Raw genomic sequence first — 22132 nt, 5'->3', positions numbered from 1 at the left:
TATATATATATATATATATATATATATATATATATATATATATATATATATATTAGAGTATAAGAAAATTATATTATATTAACCCATTAAGGCTCAAGAGAAAACTGCTAAGGATAGGCATTCAAAAACCATCTAAATTAGGGCAAAACGTCGAAATTTGTTAAAAAGTGAAAAAAAATTTGCGCTGGATTTCAAAATTCAAAATGGCGGACCAATATGTCGGCCCGAAAATTTGAAATTTTGATTATTTGAGTGAAAATCCGTATAGGGAGGATTTGGGGTTCACTGAGTATGAATATGCATTTATTTTTTCAAAATTCGTAATGGCGGATCCAATATGGCCGCCCAAAAATACGAAAATTTGACATAGTTTTATTTGACATAGTTTTATTAAAAATCGAATCAAATTATAAGCTATCTTTCGAAGGTGTTTGTTTTGGAGCAAAATATTATACTTTAGCAGACTGTAGAAGAAAAATGGTTTTTTGACTTTAAAAATCAATATGGCGGCCAAAAATGTTTATTTTGATTTATTTCAATGAAAGTACGTTTTGAAAAATTTTTAAAAAATAAGTGCATATTCATACTCAGCGAACCCAAAACCCCCCCTATACGGATTTTCACTCAAATAAGTCAAAATTTCAAATTTTCGGACCGAATATTAGTCCGTCATCTCAAATTTTGAAATCCAACACAAACTTTTTTTCACTTTTTAACAAATTTCGATGTTTTACCCTAATTTAGATGGTTTTTAAAAGCCTATCCTTAGCGGTTTTCTCTTGGGTCTTAATGGGTTAATACCTATCGAAAAAATATTTACAATCTCTTGAATATATTTTTTTCTATTAGTGTACAACACCGAGTTTTTTATCTCGTCCTCAAGTAACGGAAAATTCAGCTATACCAACGAGGTTACTTTTACCGTATAAATATATTACCCGTTATATTATATCGTTACATTATACAATCACATAATATAATTGAACGTGTTAATCACCGAATGTGAAAGTTCTCGCTGGCGAAACCGTCGACGTTCCATTTACCTTCGTACACATCAAAGTTATCAGTTACATACACTCCCTCATCTATAAAGTCACGTCAGTGCTGATTCTTCAATTGTGATAAGACACATTGATATCAGAAATCGCCGAATATACGAAACGTTAACCTTGCTTAACCAGCGCGCGCTCGCCAACGTTGACTTCGTATTTCCCCTCGTAACTGTCCCCGTTTCGAAAAGTAAATTTTCCAACGCCAATTCTCCTCCTCGTTTTATCGGACTTGTCGCTCCGCGATTTGGGATCTCTCGGTGTATCTCGTTTCATGTCTCGTGTGATCTTTCGTATATGATACGTGTTTAGACAGGAGCGTGTTTTAGATCTCGCCCCGCGAGATTTCAGCAGGCAAAAACGATTCTTCGTGATCGCGCATAAAATAGAAAGCTTTTGGTGTATCGCGAACAGAAAGCAGCGAAATCCCAGTGAAAGTCAGTCTTTTCGTAACGTTAATCTGTTTATGCGCGAAAGGCCGCGTATTACGTACAGAAATTATACGATTTCTAAGAGTTATCGCGAAGCGCGTTTATGTTTCAACGCGAATCGGGCAGATGCTGCAATCGATCGGTCGCTCGGGATCAATCGATTGTTGTTGTTGTCGGCGCGAAAAAACAAGCAATTCACCGCTGTCCTCGAGATCGTTGCTCTGATCGAATTTCCTTTCTTCCGGCGCATATCATCCGCATAAAGAGCAATCTAGTATGACAGGTACAGTTTATTGTATCCCCTCGTGTCGCAAAACAGTACAAAAAATGCCATGAAAGATATCGTAACGCGTTATTTCTCGTCGAATTCTCTCGCGACTGTTGAAATAAATTATGGCACTGGGTAGAGACTGATTAGCATTTTCCTCCTCTCTCTCTTTCGCTTCTTCTCCTACAATCTAAAATTTATCATCGACTTCGTTGAGAAATAAAAAATAGGATTTATATAAGGAGGAGATTTGTGCATGCTGCCACTTTTACTCAAAGGTATCGCTACAATGTTCATCCATAAGAGTAATATACATTTCCATGTCGACGCTATCTCCCTCGCGTCGATAAAATTGTCGTCCAAAAATATCCCTCGTTTATACGCATACTAAGACTACTTAGTATCGAAAATAAAGTAAGACTTCTTTTCTTTTCTTACCTTTTACATAACTCTAATGTCTGAACTTCCTCATTCTGAAAACACCCCCCAAGTAACCGCGATAAAGTATATAAGACTCGGGCATACGTTTGCGAAACGACCCGAATACATTTTTTCCAGTGAAATTGGAGGCGCATTAGATAATCACAATTGCACAAGTTGCAAACTGTTATTTACGGACTCGCGTAGTAATCGAATTTGACAAGAATCGAAGTGGTGTTGCACTAATAAAACTAATATGTGCTACGAAAAGTGTGAACAAGATATTATAATAAAGCAAAAAATAAGAAAAATATATTTTAAAGTAAGAAAAAACTTTTTCTTTTTAATTTTTCGTTGCAATTGTAACAAAATCGAACGTCTGACGTGTCACTTGGATCTCTATTAAAACAGTATTTCATAATTGAAACCACTTTTGACAGTTTCGTTTCTAACATTACCAAAAGAAAAATGTGTTCAAATCGTCTCGCAAGCGAAAATTTACTTACATATGTTATCTCAGACGTATGCACATATGTACACGTGTCCCGTATATGGAGAGAAAACAAGTATCTAAGAAATAGGAAGTATTTATTCGGTAGTTGCGCTAATAACATATATTTTTTGTATACTCCTGTACTAATATAAAATATGTTTTAAACAAGGAAATATAGATTTTCTTGAAGCCTCAAGAGAGCTTCTTAGCTTGAAAATGTCGTGAAAGCGATCGTTCGTTCTATTGAAATGAAAGAATTTAGATTTGAATGTTGTTAGCAACTGATGTTATACTCACCAAATAAATATTCGCAATTTTTTCTCTAGATACATTTTCTCTCAGCGTACATATATGTACACGCTCACTCTGTACAACATCCTTACGTGCGACCGCATAAATTGTTCTTACCGGATAAATTGTCACTTAAAAACTACGCTTTGGAAGAGTGAAGCTTAAACTGCGCAACTTTTATCGCGTATCGCGTTCGTACATTAATTTGGTACGTCGTAATATCCGTCGTTCTCGTGTAACTCGAGCGTTCGCCGCGCGCGTTTGAAGAGAAGATAGCTCGCGCACGCGCGAGGGAAAAACGGTGTCTCTCCCGTGAGTTTTCGCAGAATCGCCAATTTCCCCAACATGGTGTCCTAATAATATTCCCCCTTATACGCTAATATTAACGTCGCTCGTCTCATATCGGTATCACATTTCTCCGCAAAACGGCATATTTGTTGTCCACTACCCGCCACTTGAAAAGTGGAAGAACAGAAACGTCACCCATATCCAAAAAACAAAACAAGCTGACCGGACGTGACGTGAGAAAGTGTATCGATCGGCGCACTCTCGTAAGCGGAACAGGTTGTAGTTGGAAGCACAGATGTGTTACGCGTCGCCTCGCCGCGACACGTATCGCCAAGGTTGCATTTCAAAACGTCCTTTTTGGGAAAAATTGTGTACTCAATACTTATAATTCACGTTACACATACCGTAAAGTATTGAATAAGATTTCCTCAAGAAGGATGCTTTGGAGTGCAACCCGAGTGTAATTGCGCGACGCGCTTTGAAATTAAAATCACGCACACGAAGGCACGAGAGGAAGGACGATTCGTCGTCAATATCATGATCACATTCCACGCTGCAAGGTGGTGATTACGTTTGTTTTCTTTGCGTAGACATACGGGAGCGCAAAAGGAGTCGTCGAGACGTCCCGGCCGCCGAGTATCTTTCGTCCAAGAGCGGCTCCCTGAACGGAGAATTCACGTCGACCGTCGTGCCGCTTTCCTTCGGTTACCTCGCTTCGAGGTACTCGTCTCAATTTTGCGCAATATCAAGCAAGACGACTCGATTATGAAACGAGTCGCCATCGTATAATCGCCGGAATTATATATATATAATGTGTGCGTGCGTGCGTGCGTGTGTGTGTGTGTGTGTGTGTGCGCGCGTGCGCGCGCGTGAGTGTGAGTGGGTGTGTGGGAATGTTTTATATCTACGCTTAGACAGCGCGACCTTTACCATTCGTTCGCCGAGAACTCGCTGGAAGACGTAAAGGTCGCACCAGGGCTCTCAGGGCTTTCTCTCCGAGCTGGAGACACGTCTGGCCAGCTGTTGGTGAATAGTCGCGCCGTTTTGATCCTTGGACGGCACGTTGCAGTCACTCGCGGTCGTGGCCGCGCACGACTGACGTTGGGAAGCCGGCGCGGCGTCTCGGACCAGTCCGCGGAGGAACATCGCACTGCACGCCCACGGGAACAACCTGCGGCAATTGCGTCGCTCTCGCAATTAGCGCTCTCGCGAGTCGCGCGGCCGAGACGCGATCGTGTCCGACTTACCACTTTAAGATCAACAATATCCGCATGTATCCTGGTATTATGGCGTACTTCTCGTTGCACCTCATCGCCGTTATAATCCGATCGGCTACGTCATTCGGACTCAGAGTCGGGACATATCTGCAGCATAATCATCTTGATTTATGATAGCACATATAGTTACATTAAACAAAGGAGGGTATGACTTTTAGGCGATTTGGGGATAACTAGGTGAACGCAAATTTCCTATTTTTTCCTTTGTATTTTTTTCCGTAGAATTCAAAAATCGACCTTAAAATTACGCCAAGTAAAGGGAAAAATAGTTATAGATATTTAAATGTTGATTTTCCTGAAAATCAAATTTGACCTTTTTAGAAGTGCTAAATCTCACGTTACATAGGAGACTTATTTTCTCAAAACTTGATAATGATATGAAAATTCTAAGCAGCAGAGAAAAAGCAGCAGTCAATTTAAAAAATATTAACGTTCAAAATACGTGATTTTGTAATCCAGCGTTTTTAGGATTATAAAGGCATTAGTAAATAAAAAATTCTGATGTTTTATTTATTCTTTTACTTTTTGAAATTCAATGTCATCATAAAATTATATCACAAAAACATCGGCAGCTCATTGATGATTGTGAACCAAGTGAATTCTAACGAGTCTTGAGCACCTGATTTGCTTTTACTTATATCCACCGATACCATTTATTTCAATTAGCAGTATTACACACAAATAAAATATCTCCCTTCTCTATCGGAAGCAGGACCACGAACATGGACGTGAGGGAGAGTCGGTCCCATCATTTTTTTTCTTTTTTTTTATATTTTTTTGTACTTTTTCTTTTTTCTTTTTTTATTTTTTCTATTTTTTTACTTTATTTTAGCACCTCTAAAAAGGTCAAAGGTATTTAAAATGGCAGTGTTGGAAAATGCATGATTTTCAGGGAAATCAACGTTTAAATGTCTATAACTATTTTTCCCTTTACTTGGCGTATTTTAAGGTCGATTTTTTAATTCTACGAGAAAAAATACGAAGGAAAAAATAGGAAATTTTTCGTTCACCTAGCGGTCCCCAAATCGCCTAAAAGTCATACCTTCCTCTGAGTGTAGAGATCGGCCGAATAGTTCCATTTGACTGTCTGACAATCGCACAGTTTATTTTCCTTCTTTTACTTTAGCCTTTTACTGTCCAAATTAATTTCTCATATCTAAAAAATTTTCCATGTACATAGGATGTTTAAAATGAAACTAAAGTACTCAGTATATATTTTATTTTTCTAATTTTCTATTTTTTCAAAATAAATGTATGATATCAAAATCATAACATGGCTGCCTTTTTTAGCATGTTAGCAGCGATAGTAACTGCCTAACGTGTGCCTTCAGAGTCATATAAATCTAACTCGAAAAGGAAGCTGAACTCTTCCACGAGTGTGCCGGAAGATGTCTCGTACCTGGACTGAACATCGTCGAACATGCCGGTGCTGCGAATGAAATAAGGGCACACGACCGTGGTATTGATGTCGTATCCCTCGTACTGAAGCAGAATAGTGAGCGAAATTTAATCGATCAGTGGACAGTATGCTGGAATGCCCAAGAAGGATAAACCCTCGCGTATCCCGTTCGCGTCATCGACTAGCGCGTGATTATTACCTCAAGTTCCATCCGCAGAGCCTCGTCGAATCCGACCGCCGCGAACTTGGACGCGCAATAGTCCACCAATTTCGAAACGCCGCATTGACCGGCCAAGCTCGCTATGCTCACGATGTGTCCCTTGTTGTTCTCCATCATCGTCGGGAGGAACGCCTTCGCGGTCTACAAGAAGAACGTGGATCATCGCTGATTGATCGCGCCGATACGAATAACAGTAAAAGAGCTTCAGCGAGAAAGCTCCGCGCCCGAACGACGTTCGTTCCTCCGGACAGAGTTAAATGAAGATGTTGGAGTATGCGCGATAATGCTTGTTGACGGGTCGGATCGCTCGTAGGGAAGTGGAAAGGACCGTTGGAAAGTAGGCAGCAGGATTTACTATCGAAACGACCGCGCCGACATCGAGATCCGTGAGGTCCATCGGTTCGGTGCCATCGCAGGTCCCCTTGTCGAAATCGTTAACCCACTTTTGCGGACGAATTTCGCCTGTAGCACCAATTCCTGTGGCGTATTTATTCATTTCGGACTTTTATCCCCGTTACTTGCGCGTTCATGCGCGAAAAATCGGATCAGAAATCATCGGGAACAACGGTGGTCCCGACTAACGGTTCAGGTTAATCCTAATCAGCTATTAGATCTGAATAAGGTGATGTTATCACGATTATTCTGATGTTAAAAAATGTCCTAATTATTAATAATCCTTCAGTGAATGAAATTATCCGATAAACAATTATCAAACGGATATTTCCGAGGAAATGCCGGTTGATTTTTATATCCGATCAGAATATCCAGTTAGATTTAGTTGGATGCTATCATAATGGTATTTTCGGCATCAAATAACATGATCAAAAAATTAAGAACCGATATTTCTCATCGGGTATTTTCATCGGATTTTGCATAAAAAATATTAGTTCAGTAATTCTTTTATCTTTCACAAGAGAACGTCATCATTCGAATTCTAAATTTTCTGGGTTTATTCGATGAAGCTTCTCTTAAAATGTTTCCTGGTAGCCACTTTTCTTGCAGTAATTTGAAATAACAGAGAAATAAAGTAAAAACCTTGAGACCTCAAGTGGACAATACCGTCCCACTGAATAGGGTAACATTAAATGACCATTATTTAATGCATTCTTCGGTTCAGTGAATTGGTCAGACGCGATTCAAGTGAAAATTCGCGCGGAGAACCGAATCGGCGTGTATAACTCGTAGACACATACAGAGAATGACACAAACAACTGTGACCGCCTTTTGCAAAATGTGTGACGCACTGCCGATTTGGAGTCCGGTGATTTCTCGCTCGTCTCAAATTATCGTAAGAAAAACGGCTGCCAGAAAACATTTTAAGAGAAGGTTATTGATCCAAAAAAATGGAACTGATTTTTATATCCGATCAGAATATCCTGTTAAATCTAGTTGGATACAATCATAATGGCATTTTCGGTATAAAATAACACGATATAAAAAATTAAGAACCGATAATTTCTCATCGGATATTTTCTGATCGGATATAAAAATTGATCGGATTTTGCATCGAAAATATTCGTTCGGTATTTCTTTTATCTTTCACAAGAGAACCTCATCTCATTCGAATTCCAAAAATTTCTGGGTTTATTCGATGAAGCTTCTCTTAAGATCCGTGTATTCGACCTGACGAGGTTTTCTTGTCAGTGTTATTATTAATGAAGTCCTGATTATTACTCTGTACGTTACTTGACGTGTCAGCCACCTCATACAAATCAGATAACCGATTGGAATGAATCTAATCAGGGTCACGGAATAAATTTCTAGTCAGGTTTCATTCAAGCGACAAACTGCCGCCGTTCACACCGAGATTCCACCTACGTGAAATTTATGGCGACATGAACCGGCGATTTCTGGTCTCTGATCGTGTAATCCACGAATTTTCGGATCACCGCTCATTTCGCCGATCGGTGAGCGTCGCGAAATTTGACGAGACCTCATTGCTTGCAATGACGTCGGCCTTGACCAAGTAAGCGAGCCATCATTATACCGTCAAGGATATACAGAAATATCTCGAATATATACATTGCGGCTTATTCGAGCGAATGGAAGTAAAATCGAGGCATCAACACCGAGAAACGTTCCATCCAATGTTACAGGAACATAAAATATTGAAATTAACGACCAGCTGAGATTTACGTTTTACCGGCTTGTGTCGACGTAGTGACTTTTTACAATGTCAGTTTTTCAACACGGAAATGCTAGGAGATTTAATTTATTTGTCCCCTGATCATTACGTCTTTACGTAAGCTACGACGGAAAAACATCGATATTAATTATGCCGTCATTATGCTCGTCATTACAAACATAGTAACGGCATTTGCTGCACTTTAATTCACGCATGGATCATTGCGTAATATTGGTATTTGTATAAATTATACACTAATATTAAATTATATAAATTATATACTAATTATATAAATAAAAATAAATTGTATAAATAAATTGTATAAATTATATACTAATTATATATTAATATTTTGTATAAATTTTGCTTACGCAAGATTTATTTTCATATGCAGCGACGTCTCCGAAGGGACACGTTAAACAATTATTAGTGGATTATTAAGAACATGTCGATTAAGAATATGTCGACGCGACGAGGGAACACGTAAACGTGTTTTACGACGGAATCGTGCCGAATTGGAAAGTAAATCACGAGCCTACGCCACCGCGAACGCGCAGGAATAAGATCGACGATCGATCTCACCGACGCACGTCCAGAGCGAACGAGAGTTCACGGATCGCTAATTTGAGCAGGAATTCGAATTAAGGGATTATTTGCGTTCGGCCAGCCGGTGTCGGTGATGCGTGTCGCAACGGCGAGACCCGAGAACACCGCAACACTGCGAATAAGCCGACGCTATCCGACCGGTTCTTGTGTGTACCTGACCAACAGCAACAAACGATAGGAACGAGCGCGGAATGCCTCTCACCGCGATTTTTCTTCTCCTCCTCCTCCTGGCTTCGCCATCATCTCCTTCTCATAGATCGGCGACCTTTGAATCCAGACCCAAATTCGCGGCCCCGAAACAGGTAATTCAAAATATCGCCGCTGGCGTATTATCGCGACCCGAGACGTGCGGTTTCGACATCAACGGTATCTCGTTGCAAAATCTCGAGCGAGAGGCCCGAGAACGTCCGCAGACCTCTTTTCACAACGTCCCTGACGAACGGTGTGTTATAACGTCGCTATCTCGGCAACTTTGATAAGAGAGAGATTTACGAAAATGTCACAAACACCGCGATGTGTGTGTGTGCGTCTTTCTTCATCTCGCCACGGAGAAAGAAAAAGAAATAACAAGAGCCAGTGAACACATCGCAGCTAAGAGCTACATTGCATAAACATTATAACTTTTCATTCAACAACGTGATTTATTATGCAACACGTGTTGTATTGTATTTACATCGCTAAATGGAAAATTATAATATTGACGTAATGTTACGCGGAAAACATTTTAAAGTTTATTTTCTTATTTATCCACGGGAAGATAGTACTCTTTAAGAAAAGAAGGAAAGATAAATGATATATATATATATATATATATATATATATATATATATATGAAGAAATTAAAAAAAATTATGTATAAAAAAAATAAATTACAAAGTAATCACTGAGAAAATCAATCGCTATGGTTGTGTTCCAAAACGACCTTTTTGAGGAGAATTTTACTGAAAATATAGTTTACCCCTTAGGAAAAATTACTTTAAGATGTTCAAATTAACTTAAAGTTTCTTAAAATTACTTAAAGTTATTTATAGTTAACTATTTATAAATAATTTATAATTATTTTTATAAATAATTTATAATTATTTTTATAAATAATTATAAATAATTTTATAATTATTTTATAAATAATTATAATAATTTATAATTATTTATAGTTAACTATAAATAACTTTAAGTAACTTTAAACAACTTTAAGTTAACTTGAACAATTGAAAGTAATTTTTCCTAAGGGACGTTACGTACACCGTGAATTTTCAGTAAAGTTTTCCTCAAAAAAGACAGATGCTTGCAATACAACCTAGGAAAATAGTAACATTGAAAAATATTTATGTGAAAGAAGTTACAACATCGTAATTAGTGTTTACTGGAGGATATCATTTAAACTTACTCGTTTATCTTATCATTTTCATCTTAGCGTAAACATAAAGCATGTTTGCATTAAACGACTCGTAATATAGGGTGTTACTTTCAGCGCTACTGCGTTGAGTTTCTACGAATGTGAAGTTCACTCACCCAGAAATGGCTCATGATGTTGACATCCATCGTCCTGATGATAAGCTTGTCCGGAGTGTCCATCAGCCTCAGACCCGTGACGACGCCCGCGTTGTTGATGAGAATCGTCACCTGTGGACGCACAAGGCACACCCGAAAAATGACCTCTCTACCTCGCTTGAGAAAAGTTCGGTGCAAGACACGACCGGGACGCGGAGAAGGACATCGTCAACGACAAGGCTTCTCACCTGCACATGGAAAACAACGCGCGGTATCGCGACCAAACGTGGCAGGTGAGAACGCGAAGACGAGAAACATTTTTCTCGCGGCTCTCTCGAGACCACCCGACGACGTGCACTGCAATGTTGTGGCGCAACGTGGACTTTCGTAATGTTATTCGCGGCGATACTCATCGCATGACGGACTAGACGAGCGCTGGACGAGTATTTGTCTTCTAAGGAGAGAATCCGCTCCTTTTGCGTGCTTGTGTGAACGATCGCCAAGGTGGTGGTCGAGTACGAGTCGTGAATCGCGACAGTTTCTATTTTCAGCGAGGATCACCGAATAAAAATTCACTTCGACTAAAATAATCGGCAAGTCGATAGTCAACATTGACTGATCGCTATGTACAAAATCGTAAATAATTCCGTCGATCAATAAAGTCAATTATTTATCAAATTTTAACGTGACTGATTATATACACCGAGAAAAAAATTACCTTAAAATCAATAAATATTTCTTTGATGGGTGCCATTAACATATTTATTTATAAATCTAAATTCTTTTTATTTAAACCAAATATTGTTTATTTAAATCAGGTAAACAGTATTTGATCTAAATAAAGAGAATTTAAAATTAAGTGAATATGTGTGTGTTAATGGTACCCATCAAAGAAATATTTGGTGATTTTAAGGTAATTCTTCCCTCAGTGTACACTAATTAATAATTAATTTCTCGCGCTAGACTTGGGCATTAATTGATGAAAATTCTCTTTGACTAAAATAATCGGTGAATTAATAATCAACATTAATTAATCGTCATATATAATATCGCAAATAATTTCGTCGATTAATACCCAACGCTGCTTCGTGTCCGGAATTTATGTCGTATATTATGTTTCTTTCACGGCACAAACAAAACATAAATAGTATTCGATCTTTTACCCGTCTTTCCACTTAGCGTGTGATTCCGAATTTCATATTCAACGTAATATATACATATATACTGTTCAACATTACATATATATATACATACACACATACGTGGCGATGAGGTAGTCTATCAAATAACGACTCCGGAAACTTATTACCTTGCCAATCTCTTCTTTGATAATATTGGCTTTTTTGTATATGTCCTCCCGATCACATAAATCGCAAACGTAGCCATAACATGTGCCGCCAGCCGCCTGAACCAACTTCACGGTCTCCTGAATGCCTACAACGAAACAGAAGCCGTTTGGTCAACCTGGCACTTCGTACTCTGCGAATTCATACTTGACGATTTATTTAATCTCACGTGAATTTCATCGCATTTCGACTGATTCGCACACTCTACTGCCCGCAAAAATCAGAGAAGTTGAAATTTGCGAAGCATTATGGAACATAAGTAAAACTAATGCCATAACAAGGCCGCGGGACATTAACGGAGAAGAAAGTCTCGCGAGAAAGAGAAAGGCAATTTTGGCATCGCGGAATCATTCTCGCTTTCTCGCTAGTTTTGATCCATTACATTATAGATCTACGAATGACGTTCCACTTCTCGCAAGGAAGATGAAAGAACCCGTCGATCGACTTGAGTAAGCCATATGTCGTTAATTTCCATTGAAGACGCTTTCCCGCCCTCATAATTACGCTCGGTGCAAAGAAAATAATAGATAACGATATTCTTCAAGAAGTCGCGAACGAAGCTCGCGACGATAACGTCAAAAATCTTGAAAAATTTCGTTAACAACTTCGCATTGGCGTACGAAATACGATGGAGGGAGAGAAAAAATAAAGATGGGATCGAAAAAAGAAAGAGGAAAGGTTTATTCGTCGAATGGGATAATGAAGCTGATGAGAGTTCCACCAGCACACAACGAGCGTGCCATTAATTATCGGACACCCTGTATATAAATTCGCGAATAGAAAGTTCCATCCTTCGCAGGACACCGTCCGGCCCGAGCAGGAGCAATTGCCACGTTTGTGCGCGCGTATTCATGCGACGGATAAAAATCTGACTTTCACTGCGACCGACTCCTCCGAGTGAGACTATCGGGGGAATATCATCATTCTTGAATTTCTGAATGGTGATCCGATCGATCGATCGATCGCAACCGCCTCGACATTTGGCGCGGGAGGCGCCGTTTATGAGGCGATGAGTTCATCCGCGACGCGAAATCAGAAGGATATCTTCGCATCCGGAGTGATAACTTCGAGGCAACGCGTGTACGTATCTACCCGGCAGGTATTCGCGAGTGCTTCTCTGCGATACCCATCTGGCATTTGATTTTTATTGTGGATAACCAGTTCCGCGCGCGGGCCTCTCTACGGCTATCTGATTGTACTCGTGGACCTTGAATGTCGCATCACCGACATCGAGGCGAAATTCGCACGATACTCCGTTTTGCTCTGGCGATGTCATATTTAACGTCGTATCGTATTTAAGATCTCCTCGTGTGGTCTTCGCAATTAGAGACACCGATTTCGCAAATCGACTCGCCTGAAGGTATTCGCGTACTCATCGCTGTTATGCTGGATCGTGACGTCAGAGGTATTTCTATGAAACAACACTTGAGATCACTTGAGGGTACTTGCAGAATACTTACCCCTGGCAGTCGATAAATAGCCGTAAAATTAACGTGACAAAATCCTGAGAAAAGGTAGGTTAAAGAGGAAGGTTGCGTGTCGCATTGATTTTACAGCTGTCTATTCACTGTCAAGGGAGAAAGATAGCTTTCGCAGTATTTTACAGTTTACATTCAGAAAAGTATCATTCCACACAAAAGAATACTTGAACATTTATTTGTGAGGCAAAAGCTTATTTCATAGAAATGAGCTTTATTTCACAGAAATAAACTTTACATCCCACAAAAAAATATTCAAGTATAAGACATAAATTTTCTTCGCAGTGTACTCAGTAGAAGCAATTACTCAGTTTACTTTCTTTCTTTTAAGTAACGGTTATTTTCAACAAACAATATTTTCTTTATAATAATCTGGAAATATATCCATCACAAATTTTAGAAGAGCACATTATTATGCATTCAAAAGAAAAAAAATGATTCTTTTTTTACAAGAATGTTATAAAGCTATTAATAAAGCTATTTAATCGACTTTAAAAAGGTCGATTCGACTCGACTTAGCAAACCGAATGTTTCTTTTCATTTAATATTCTTGCTCGAGATGCTAAACTTACTAGGAAAAATGCATTTTGAGTGAATTTCACATGGAAAAAAAGGTTTGGTTGAATTAACCAAATATCTGGTCGAATATGAACGATTCAGAAATTCCGACTGAAGTAACCCGAATTCTGTTTAAGTCAACCAAAAATCTTGTTAACTTAAGCAGAATTCGGGTTACTTCAGTCGGAATTTCTGAATCGTTCATATTCGACCAGATATTTGGTTAATTCAACCAAATCTTTTTTTCCGTGCAGGCTTATGATGAACTTATGGTAAATTTTTGGATACACAAACTTACTTACGGAGAAAAATAATTTACTAGCTTAGCAAATTTTCTGCTGGTCTAGCAAAATCTTTTCATTATTATATGTACAACAAAAAGACTTGCTAAGAGTACTAATCACTATTTGTTGGATATAATTTGCTGAATCTATAAATTATTTTGCTATAAGAACCATGATGGATTTATACAAGCAGTCGCAGTTTTGCTCCAATAGCAAATAAATTTGCTAAGGATACATTATTTTGCATCAATAACAAATTCGTATAATAACGTGATTTTTAGGACAAATATACTCAACAAATCTTTTCTATCCTGAGCAACGAAACTGCTTCTGCTTTGATGACGAATAATTTGTAAATAATTTGTAGTTACGTCAACTAAATATTTTTGATGTCACTACGAGTATGCAGTAGCAACGACGATTTTGCTACTTCTTTCTTTTCATTTAATATTCTTGCTCGAGATGCTAAACTTACTAGGAAAAATGCATTTTGAGTGAATTTCACATGGAAAAAAAAGGTTTGATTGAATTAACCAAATATCTGGTCGAATATGAACGATTCAGAAATTCCGACTGAAGTAACCCCCTCAAAGAGCAAAATTACTTTCTACTATTCTCCGTGTATAAAACGTGTACAAACCAAGTACTCGAATGCAGTATGTATTTTTCTGTGCGTATGTCAAAACGATCATCCTGTCATACAAATATCTTTTCACTCGGAAACAGCACGCGCAGGTATTTTAGGCACGCGCCGTCTCGCCATCATTTTCGATGTCATCGATCGAGAGTCCCGCGGCGAGCGACCGGCAGGTCTATTCCGTAACTTTTTAACACGTGACATAACAGCTGCGTGACGACATTCGAGGATAACGATAAAAATTGCAGGATTAAGCGCACAGCAGAACTCTGACGTTTGATTCACGGGTCAGGGTATCGCGGCGGCGCCGAAATACCGGCACGATTACTCGACTTCGATTGTATCGAAGTAGCGGAGTATCCACCACACACGCGCGCGCGTATCTCCGCCACACACAGGTGGGATTACCTAAGCATTCTGCAGTCGTTCGCGATGAGCGCGTATTAAAATTCCGCACGTCGCATCGTGTCTGCGTCCGTGAACTCGCAATTGGTTCCTGCATAACGGCCTTCCATTGGCATTGATCGTACAAGAGGAGGGAAAAAGGAGAAGGAAGGAATAAATAATCGCGCAGCATGCTCGAAGGGTCGCGCGACGCCGACATTGCAAACATTTTCACAGATCCGACGTCGCGCTCGGAGACGCGCGGATTGAATCGTGATGTAATCGCGCTCCCGCAAGTTTAACGTCGGGAATCATCATCGGTGTGCTTGGGAGTCCGCCGATATGGTAACGTATCAACGATTAATATCAAGACGACGGCTGTGAATCGAACAATGACGGCTACACCCATGGAATAACAATGCGACGCCGGGGACGTGATTCATTAAACAAATGGAGATCGAAATAAAAGGGAAAGTGAAGCTCTTCGGGAGCGTAACGATCGCCGATCGCGCGTATCACAGGTCGGCAGGGGAATACTGCCACGGAAAGGAAGGATTTGCTGCAGCAGCAAACTAATTTGCTATATATGGACAGTTAAACATAATTTACCGTGTTAGCTACTTTTTCTTTGCTGCAGGAACCTATGATAACAAGAAAATCTGCTCATACAGCAAGAAAAGTGGATAACACAGCAAATTTGTTACAGATGGACAACTAACTATCTGCTTCAGTTACTTTTTTTGTCGCAGAAACAGATTTTCTTGCTGTCTTAGCAAAGAAATTGGTTCCTGCAGCAAAGAAAAAGTGGCTAACACAGCAAATTGTATTGCTACAGATGGACAACTAAACATAATTTCATCTGTTTTAGCTACTTTTTTTGTCGCAGAAGCAGATTTTCTTGTTATTTTAGCAAGGAAATCCTGCAGTAAAGAAAAAGTGGTTAACACAACAAATTATATTTAGTAGTCCATGTCTTTTTTTTCCGTTTGAGAATCGCGAGTAGAATCGCTTGTCTTTTGCACGCTCAGATAGCTCCGATAATTACCTAAACTCAGTGCTGACTTCTGAATGTGCTAATCATCGGCTAATTAGGAGAGAGAAAAAAATACACACTAAATATAAAGAATACATGAATAAAGAATAAGTATGCTTTTTAAGGCTCCTGAGTATTAGCCGAGGCCATGTTGGATCGTGATGTCAGAGGCAAGAAATGACGCGCTGAAAATTCTTGTGTCATTTTCAAAGAAGAAAAATATCCGAATGAAGGACCACTTGGGATAGCTCGAGCATACTCGTAAAATATCCCGAAAACTGTCATTTTTCCTTGACAGTCGATAAAAAGCCATAAAATAAATTAACGTGACAAAATCACAAGAAAAGGCAGGTAAAAGGAGAAGGTTGCATATCACGCTAGTTTTATGGCTATTTAGAGACTGTCAAAGGAAAATGATAGTTTTCAAAGCACTTTACAAATGATTCCAAGTATTCTTTCGTATTAATATTTTTTATTTAAAGATAAAAAATATATAATTTCGAACACGCAGAAGAAAATAATTTGCTGCAGCAGCAAGATAATTTGCTACGTATGTTAAATATAATTCGCTGTGTTAGCTATTTTTTCTTTGCTGCAGGAACCTATTTTCTTGCTATGATAACAAGAAAATTTGCTCCTGCAAGAAAATTGGCTGACGTAGCAAATTTGCTACTTTAGCCACTTTGCAGATTTGCAGACGGACAATTAAATATAATTTACTGCTTTAGCTATTTTTTTGTTGCAGGAGCAGATTTTCTTGTTATCATAGCAAGAAAATTGCAACAAAGAAAAGGTGGCTAATACAGCAAATTATGTTTAGCTGTCCGTAAGTAGCAGATATTTTTTTTCCGTGCATGCATCTTCGCGCTTCTGACGTTATCAATCGAGAAGAGTCAGGAGTCTTATATATCGACGCGATTATATGTTTATAGTAAATGTGTATAATGAATTAAAGCTATAATAAAAAAAATTCGTTCTGCGCGTACGCCATGATTTATGATTGTACGTCCAATTAATTTTCATTTCTATTTGTTTTTATTAATTTTGATATTTTTACATATTTTTCTGCTAAACACCGTGAGAGAGAGAGAGAGAGCGCGCGCGCTTTTCAAACGTCATTAGTAACCCGTGTATGTGCACAAAGTGACCCTGAAATTCAGCAGTTAACCTTGTGTTTATGATGAGGCCTTCAATTGTCGATTTTTATCGACCGACGACCATCGGGATTTCCTGAATGCCAATCCTGATGGATTCTGTTTATGGTATTGCTATTTTTCTACTCGCGAAACGATCTTAGCTTTTGAACAAAGTCAACAGCTCGGGAACGCGATAACGGCAGTGCGATATCAGCATTTACGCATTATGCAGATTATCAGTCGCGACTTTTAACTTTTTTTATCAGTCGTAACTTTTTTAAAGTTACGAAATTATGAGGACGATTGAAAATGGATGTTAAAAGAAAAAGACTAGTGTTATGCGATTACATTAACAGAAATATTAAAGAAATAATGTGGTGCCTCTAAAATAAATGCATGAAGTTGATCGAAAACATTATTTTTAAGACATTTAGGGCCGATTTTTCAATAGCAGTTTAAACTTCATTCAAGTTCAAACTCTATTCTAACAATGCGTTTGTTTTGTTTAAACAGAGTTCAAGTTAACATCTAAGTTTAAACTATTATTGAAAAACCGGCCCTTAATCTCATTTATCTTGAATATCGCACGTGATAGGCAAATTCTGAGACTCGTATTTAGAATTCTGAGATTCGTATTTAGCGCATAAAATTACGTAAGAAACCACTGTCAAACATTAAAATCATGCAGACCTGTGCTCATTCAAGACGAATTCCACTCACCGCTCTCATTGATGTCCCAGACGATCACGATGGCGCCCAGCTTAGACAGCCTGAGAGACAGAAGTCTGCCTAAACCACCGCCACCCCCGGTGACAAGGGCGATCTCGCCGCTGATGCTCTTCATCTTGTACTTATTCGGTATGAAGGTCTTGACGATGCTCTCCACTATCGCGAAGATCGACAGCGCCAGGAAGACGATCACTTCCCCGATGGAGTACAGGTACGTCATGTTTGCTGGTGGTGTGTACGCGACGTGCACGGACACCGTCGGCGAAGTCGACGTGCGTAATCCCGCCTCAGGTTTCCTCACGAGAGTTGCGTTCGGCTTCTCCGTGGCTGGAGCGATCGATCGCTCAGCCTGTCATTTCTCGAACTGCGAAAGCTCGCGACGAGTCGTGGCGTCGTAGCTCGGCCTTACCTAGGGCTTACGAAACAACTACCGACCACTTCTACCAGCCGATAAGCCGGCGATCGGGTTGTACTCTACGCGTCCGTCTGAAATGCAAGAAAAAAAAATGAGATGTTTCAAAGGTCGTTGTTAACAGACGATGATTAGTAATTTTTTGCACGCAATGTTTTTTCTGTTAATTTTTTGCATGTTGACGAATTGCAAAGTTATTATTCTACATTCCTTACTACTTCTATTTATATTCTACGCGTGGAGAATTTTGTAGTAAACATTACCGCAGGACCATGTAAGGATCGTAGAATAGATTGACATTCTACACACGGAAAAAAAAGATTTGGTTGAATATGAACGATCCAGAAATTCCGATTGAAGTAACCCGAATTCTGTTTAAGTTAACAAGATTTTTGGTAGACTAACCAGAGTGAATTTCACATGGAAAAAAAGGTTTGATTGAATTAACCAAATATCTGGTCGAATATGAACGATTCAGAAATTCCGACTGAAGTAACCCGAATTCTGTTTAAGTCAACCAAAAATCTTGTTAACTTAAGCAGAATTCGGGTTACTTTAATCGAAATTTCTGGATCGTTCGTATTCGACCAGATATTTGGTTATTTCAACCAAATCTTTTTTTTCCGTGCAGTAATTGACTATCCTTTTATTTCGTATGCTATTTATATCTCAGGAGTCGAAATGTGCTGTTAAAAAATTTACTAAAAAAATTATTTTTAACGAAACTCACTGTTTTTTTTTTTTTTTAGCAAGATAGCTTTTGTTGACAGACTATTTCCACGCTATTAAAAACCTAGTCAAATTGAAAAAAATTTAGATGAAAAAAATTATTATATACATTATATTATTATTATTATATAATTATTATACATAATAGTTTTTTTTTTTAAATTCTCAATTACACTTATATCAATAATATATTTATTTGCATTTCTTCTCCATGCAAATGAAGTGACCGTGTCTAGAGAAACATGACTACAGAATATGTTGAAAAACGCAAGTATATAAAGTGATATTAAGAATGCATATTTTTAACTTCGGATTTACGATTGTCTCTTATTCAATTTAATCTAGTGAAACTTCACCACTGATTCTTCACGAATTTACTTTTATTCCATTTAATTTACCGACCTTACCAATTCAATTTAGCAATTAACGATTACTCGATTGATTATACGTAAGATTCAACGAGAGAAACTCTTGATACCAAGATTGACCAAGAGAGACCAGCTTGCATTCGAATCTAACTTAATGTGGACGTTTAGTATAAGCTCTAAAGATTAGAGCACCTTATGTAATTTCTTCGGCATTGATCAACCCGGTAGTAACGTGCACTTCTACTTTCATTCGCTGCACATGACTGTGTGAGCACTTTGATCCAGTCCAAGAAAGTGGCCTGCCGACTTCGACGAGCGTCTCAGAGCGTAAATTAGAGAGGCCGTGAAAAGCGCTGTATTGTACACGTCGACCGTGAAAATTATTGAGACATTTAATTCGGTCGCGCGACCAGCCGGGGCGGTGTTGGGCGTTAATCGACGAGAAATTTCTCCATTTATAATAATCGACAAATCGATAATCACTATTAGATAATCATCATGTATGTAACCACGAATAATTTAATCGAGCGATAAAATTAATTGTTAATCAGCGCACAATTACATCAAAGTTTGATATCATTAATTTGATTAATCAATTAAGCTATTTGTGATCTTACATATGATCGACGAATTTTGATAATTAATTTGCCGATTATTTTAGTAAAAAGCTTTTATCGATTAATGCCTGTTTGTCGTGAGAAGAGGAACCACATTCTTCCCGCGTCAACCTCGTAATCCGACTTATTAATTTTGTCCTTTTTTAGTTAGCTTGCCGTGATTAGTATTTTAAAAGATATAGACTATCTTATTTTAGCGGGAAATGAGTTATTTTGTCGGGAGACAGAAATAAGTATGTATGTGTGCGACAAAATATCATAAAAAACAAAAAAAAGAATAGGGATTTTTTTTAACATACATGTCTATTTAGTATGTGTATATATACTGCATATATATAAATATATATATATATATATATATATATATATAAATAAATAAATAAATAAATATATATATATATATATATATATATATATATATATATATATATATATATATATATATATATATATATATATATATATATATATATATATATATATATATATATATATATATATATATATATATATATATATATAGATTGTGTTAACATAATTAATATAGATGTTTAATGCACTTAGATGTGATGAATATAAACTCAAATATAGAAGAGTAAAAATAACATAATATGTTAAATTAACACACGATATATAGAGAGAACGATTTAGTTGAATCAAATAAAGGTTTCTTTGGAATAGTCTAAATAAATTTTTCGATTGATCGAACAAAATTTTGTTTGAAGCAACAAAAATATTTATTTGCCGCTTAGTTCCAAAGAAATATTTTTGTTGTGTCAACCAAATAATTTGTTTGAACTATTCCAAAGGAACATTTATTTGATTCAGTAAATCGTTCTCTCTGTATATATAAAAAATTTTGCACACAAAGATTTCTACACAGATCGATTTCAACACAAATATTATTCGCGATGGATTATGCAAATTAATGAAAAAAAGTGAAAATTAATAAAAAGAAGTGAATTTAATTAATACGCAAATCAGCGACCCAACGGTCGAAACGTAGAACGTGGAATAACGGTGGATAGCCGTGATTATCGCGAGTATTAGCTCGCACACGTACGAGACGAAACTGGAAATCTTAATGACATATTTGCATTCTTCCTCATCGCTCCTTCGAGCACGACGCGATAAAGCCACGAAGGTTCGCACGTGCGAGCCGCGCGTGGCAAGCGTGTCATGACTTCTTTTCTGTCCGTTGACATGTTACAAACAAATTCGCGATCAAATTTATCGACAATTCGCGGACATCATATCGCGAACGTGCTAACACGCCGCTTTCTAGCAATCGACGGGTCTCACTTTCAATTTTCAACTGCAATTTCCCGCCGCGACGCGACTGCGTAATCCGCGTCGGTTCAGTTACTCGAGCGAACGCTCGCGAGACAGAAGGCAGAAGGTACTTGGAGAGTCGGCGGAGGATGCCGGCTCACTCATTTTCTCTAATCCTGTATACTGCCGTGCTAAGGAAAAAAGTGGTTAACATTTGTGACTTAACCACTTTTTTCCTTGGCACGGCAGTATACCGTTCATACGCGTATGTATTCTTACACAGAAAGAGAAGACATTTTTGTTTAGAATATACATACGGTTGTCCCGCCACTACCGCATTAATCTCTTAAGGATGGATCTCTGAAGTAATTTGAAGAAAAAAATCCTAATGTCGAGGTTATAATACTTTTTAAATTATAAACGATTAAAGTTGACCAATTATACTGGCTAAAATACGCGCGCTCAAGTACAACACACAATAGTACAGGTGCATGCACATAAGTGAGAATTTGCATAAGATATGAAATTAGTTGTAAATCTCTGAAAGAAATGTCAAATGTGTGAACAGCTTATGAGTGATTCTCATAAATATATTGTGTGATATTTTACTCATAACATTTTCACGAAATTGTTATTTGCGATATGTTTATTTAAATGATAGAAAAGGCAGATTATTGTTACATACGTTGTTGTATGTATGGAACTTCCGTATCAATATTATATAAATATATATATATATATATATATATATATATATATATATATATATATATATATATATATATATATAT

At 37.9% G+C, this 22132-nt stretch overlaps 2 protein-coding genes across 3 annotated transcripts in view; both read right to left on the bottom strand.

Moving 5' to 3' along the window:
• The window catches only part of LOC116847644 (phosphatidylinositol 4-phosphate 5-kinase 5-like), a 2397-nt gene extending 792 nt beyond the window's left edge, over positions 1 to 1605 (bottom strand). Inside the window, exons 1-2 of the mRNA XM_032822848.1 lie at positions 1169 to 1605; positions 998 to 1085 (exon numbers count right to left, since the gene is read on the bottom strand). Coding sequence (XP_032678739.1) covers positions 998 to 1085; positions 1169 to 1325 — 245 coding nt within the window. The 5' untranslated portion in view covers positions 1326 to 1605. The remainder of the gene's footprint in view (positions 1 to 997; positions 1086 to 1168) is intronic.
• Positions 1606 to 1986: 381 nt separating this feature from the next.
• Positions 1987 to 22132, bottom strand: part of LOC116847643 (short-chain dehydrogenase/reductase family 16C member 6-like) — a 23410-nt gene continuing 3264 nt past the window's right edge. The window contains exons 2-8 of one of the 2 annotated variants that reach the window (XM_032822846.1): positions 17935 to 18429; positions 11668 to 11792; positions 10380 to 10490; positions 6116 to 6277; positions 5917 to 5999; positions 4488 to 4604; positions 1987 to 4411 (exon numbers count right to left, since the gene is read on the bottom strand). In XM_032822846.1, coding sequence (XP_032678737.1) covers positions 4222 to 4411; positions 4488 to 4604; positions 5917 to 5999; positions 6116 to 6277; positions 10380 to 10490; positions 11668 to 11792; positions 17935 to 18163 — 1017 coding nt within the window. In that variant the 5' untranslated portion in view covers positions 18164 to 18429 and the 3' untranslated portion in view covers positions 1987 to 4221. The remainder of the gene's footprint in view (positions 4412 to 4487; positions 4605 to 5916; positions 6000 to 6115; positions 6278 to 10379; positions 10491 to 11667; positions 11793 to 17934; positions 18430 to 22132) is intronic. The other variant, XM_032822847.1, reaches the window with a different exon arrangement.

This window comes from Odontomachus brunneus, unplaced genomic scaffold, assembly GCF_010583005.1.
Source record: "Odontomachus brunneus isolate Ranch 3 - 2012 unplaced genomic scaffold, Obru_v1 Obru_scaffold_082, whole genome shotgun sequence".
Lineage (NCBI taxonomy): Eukaryota > Metazoa > Arthropoda > Insecta > Hymenoptera > Formicidae > Odontomachus > Odontomachus brunneus.
The sequence above is the reverse complement of the archived record's forward strand: the minus strand, read 5'-3'. Positions and strand labels throughout refer to the sequence as shown.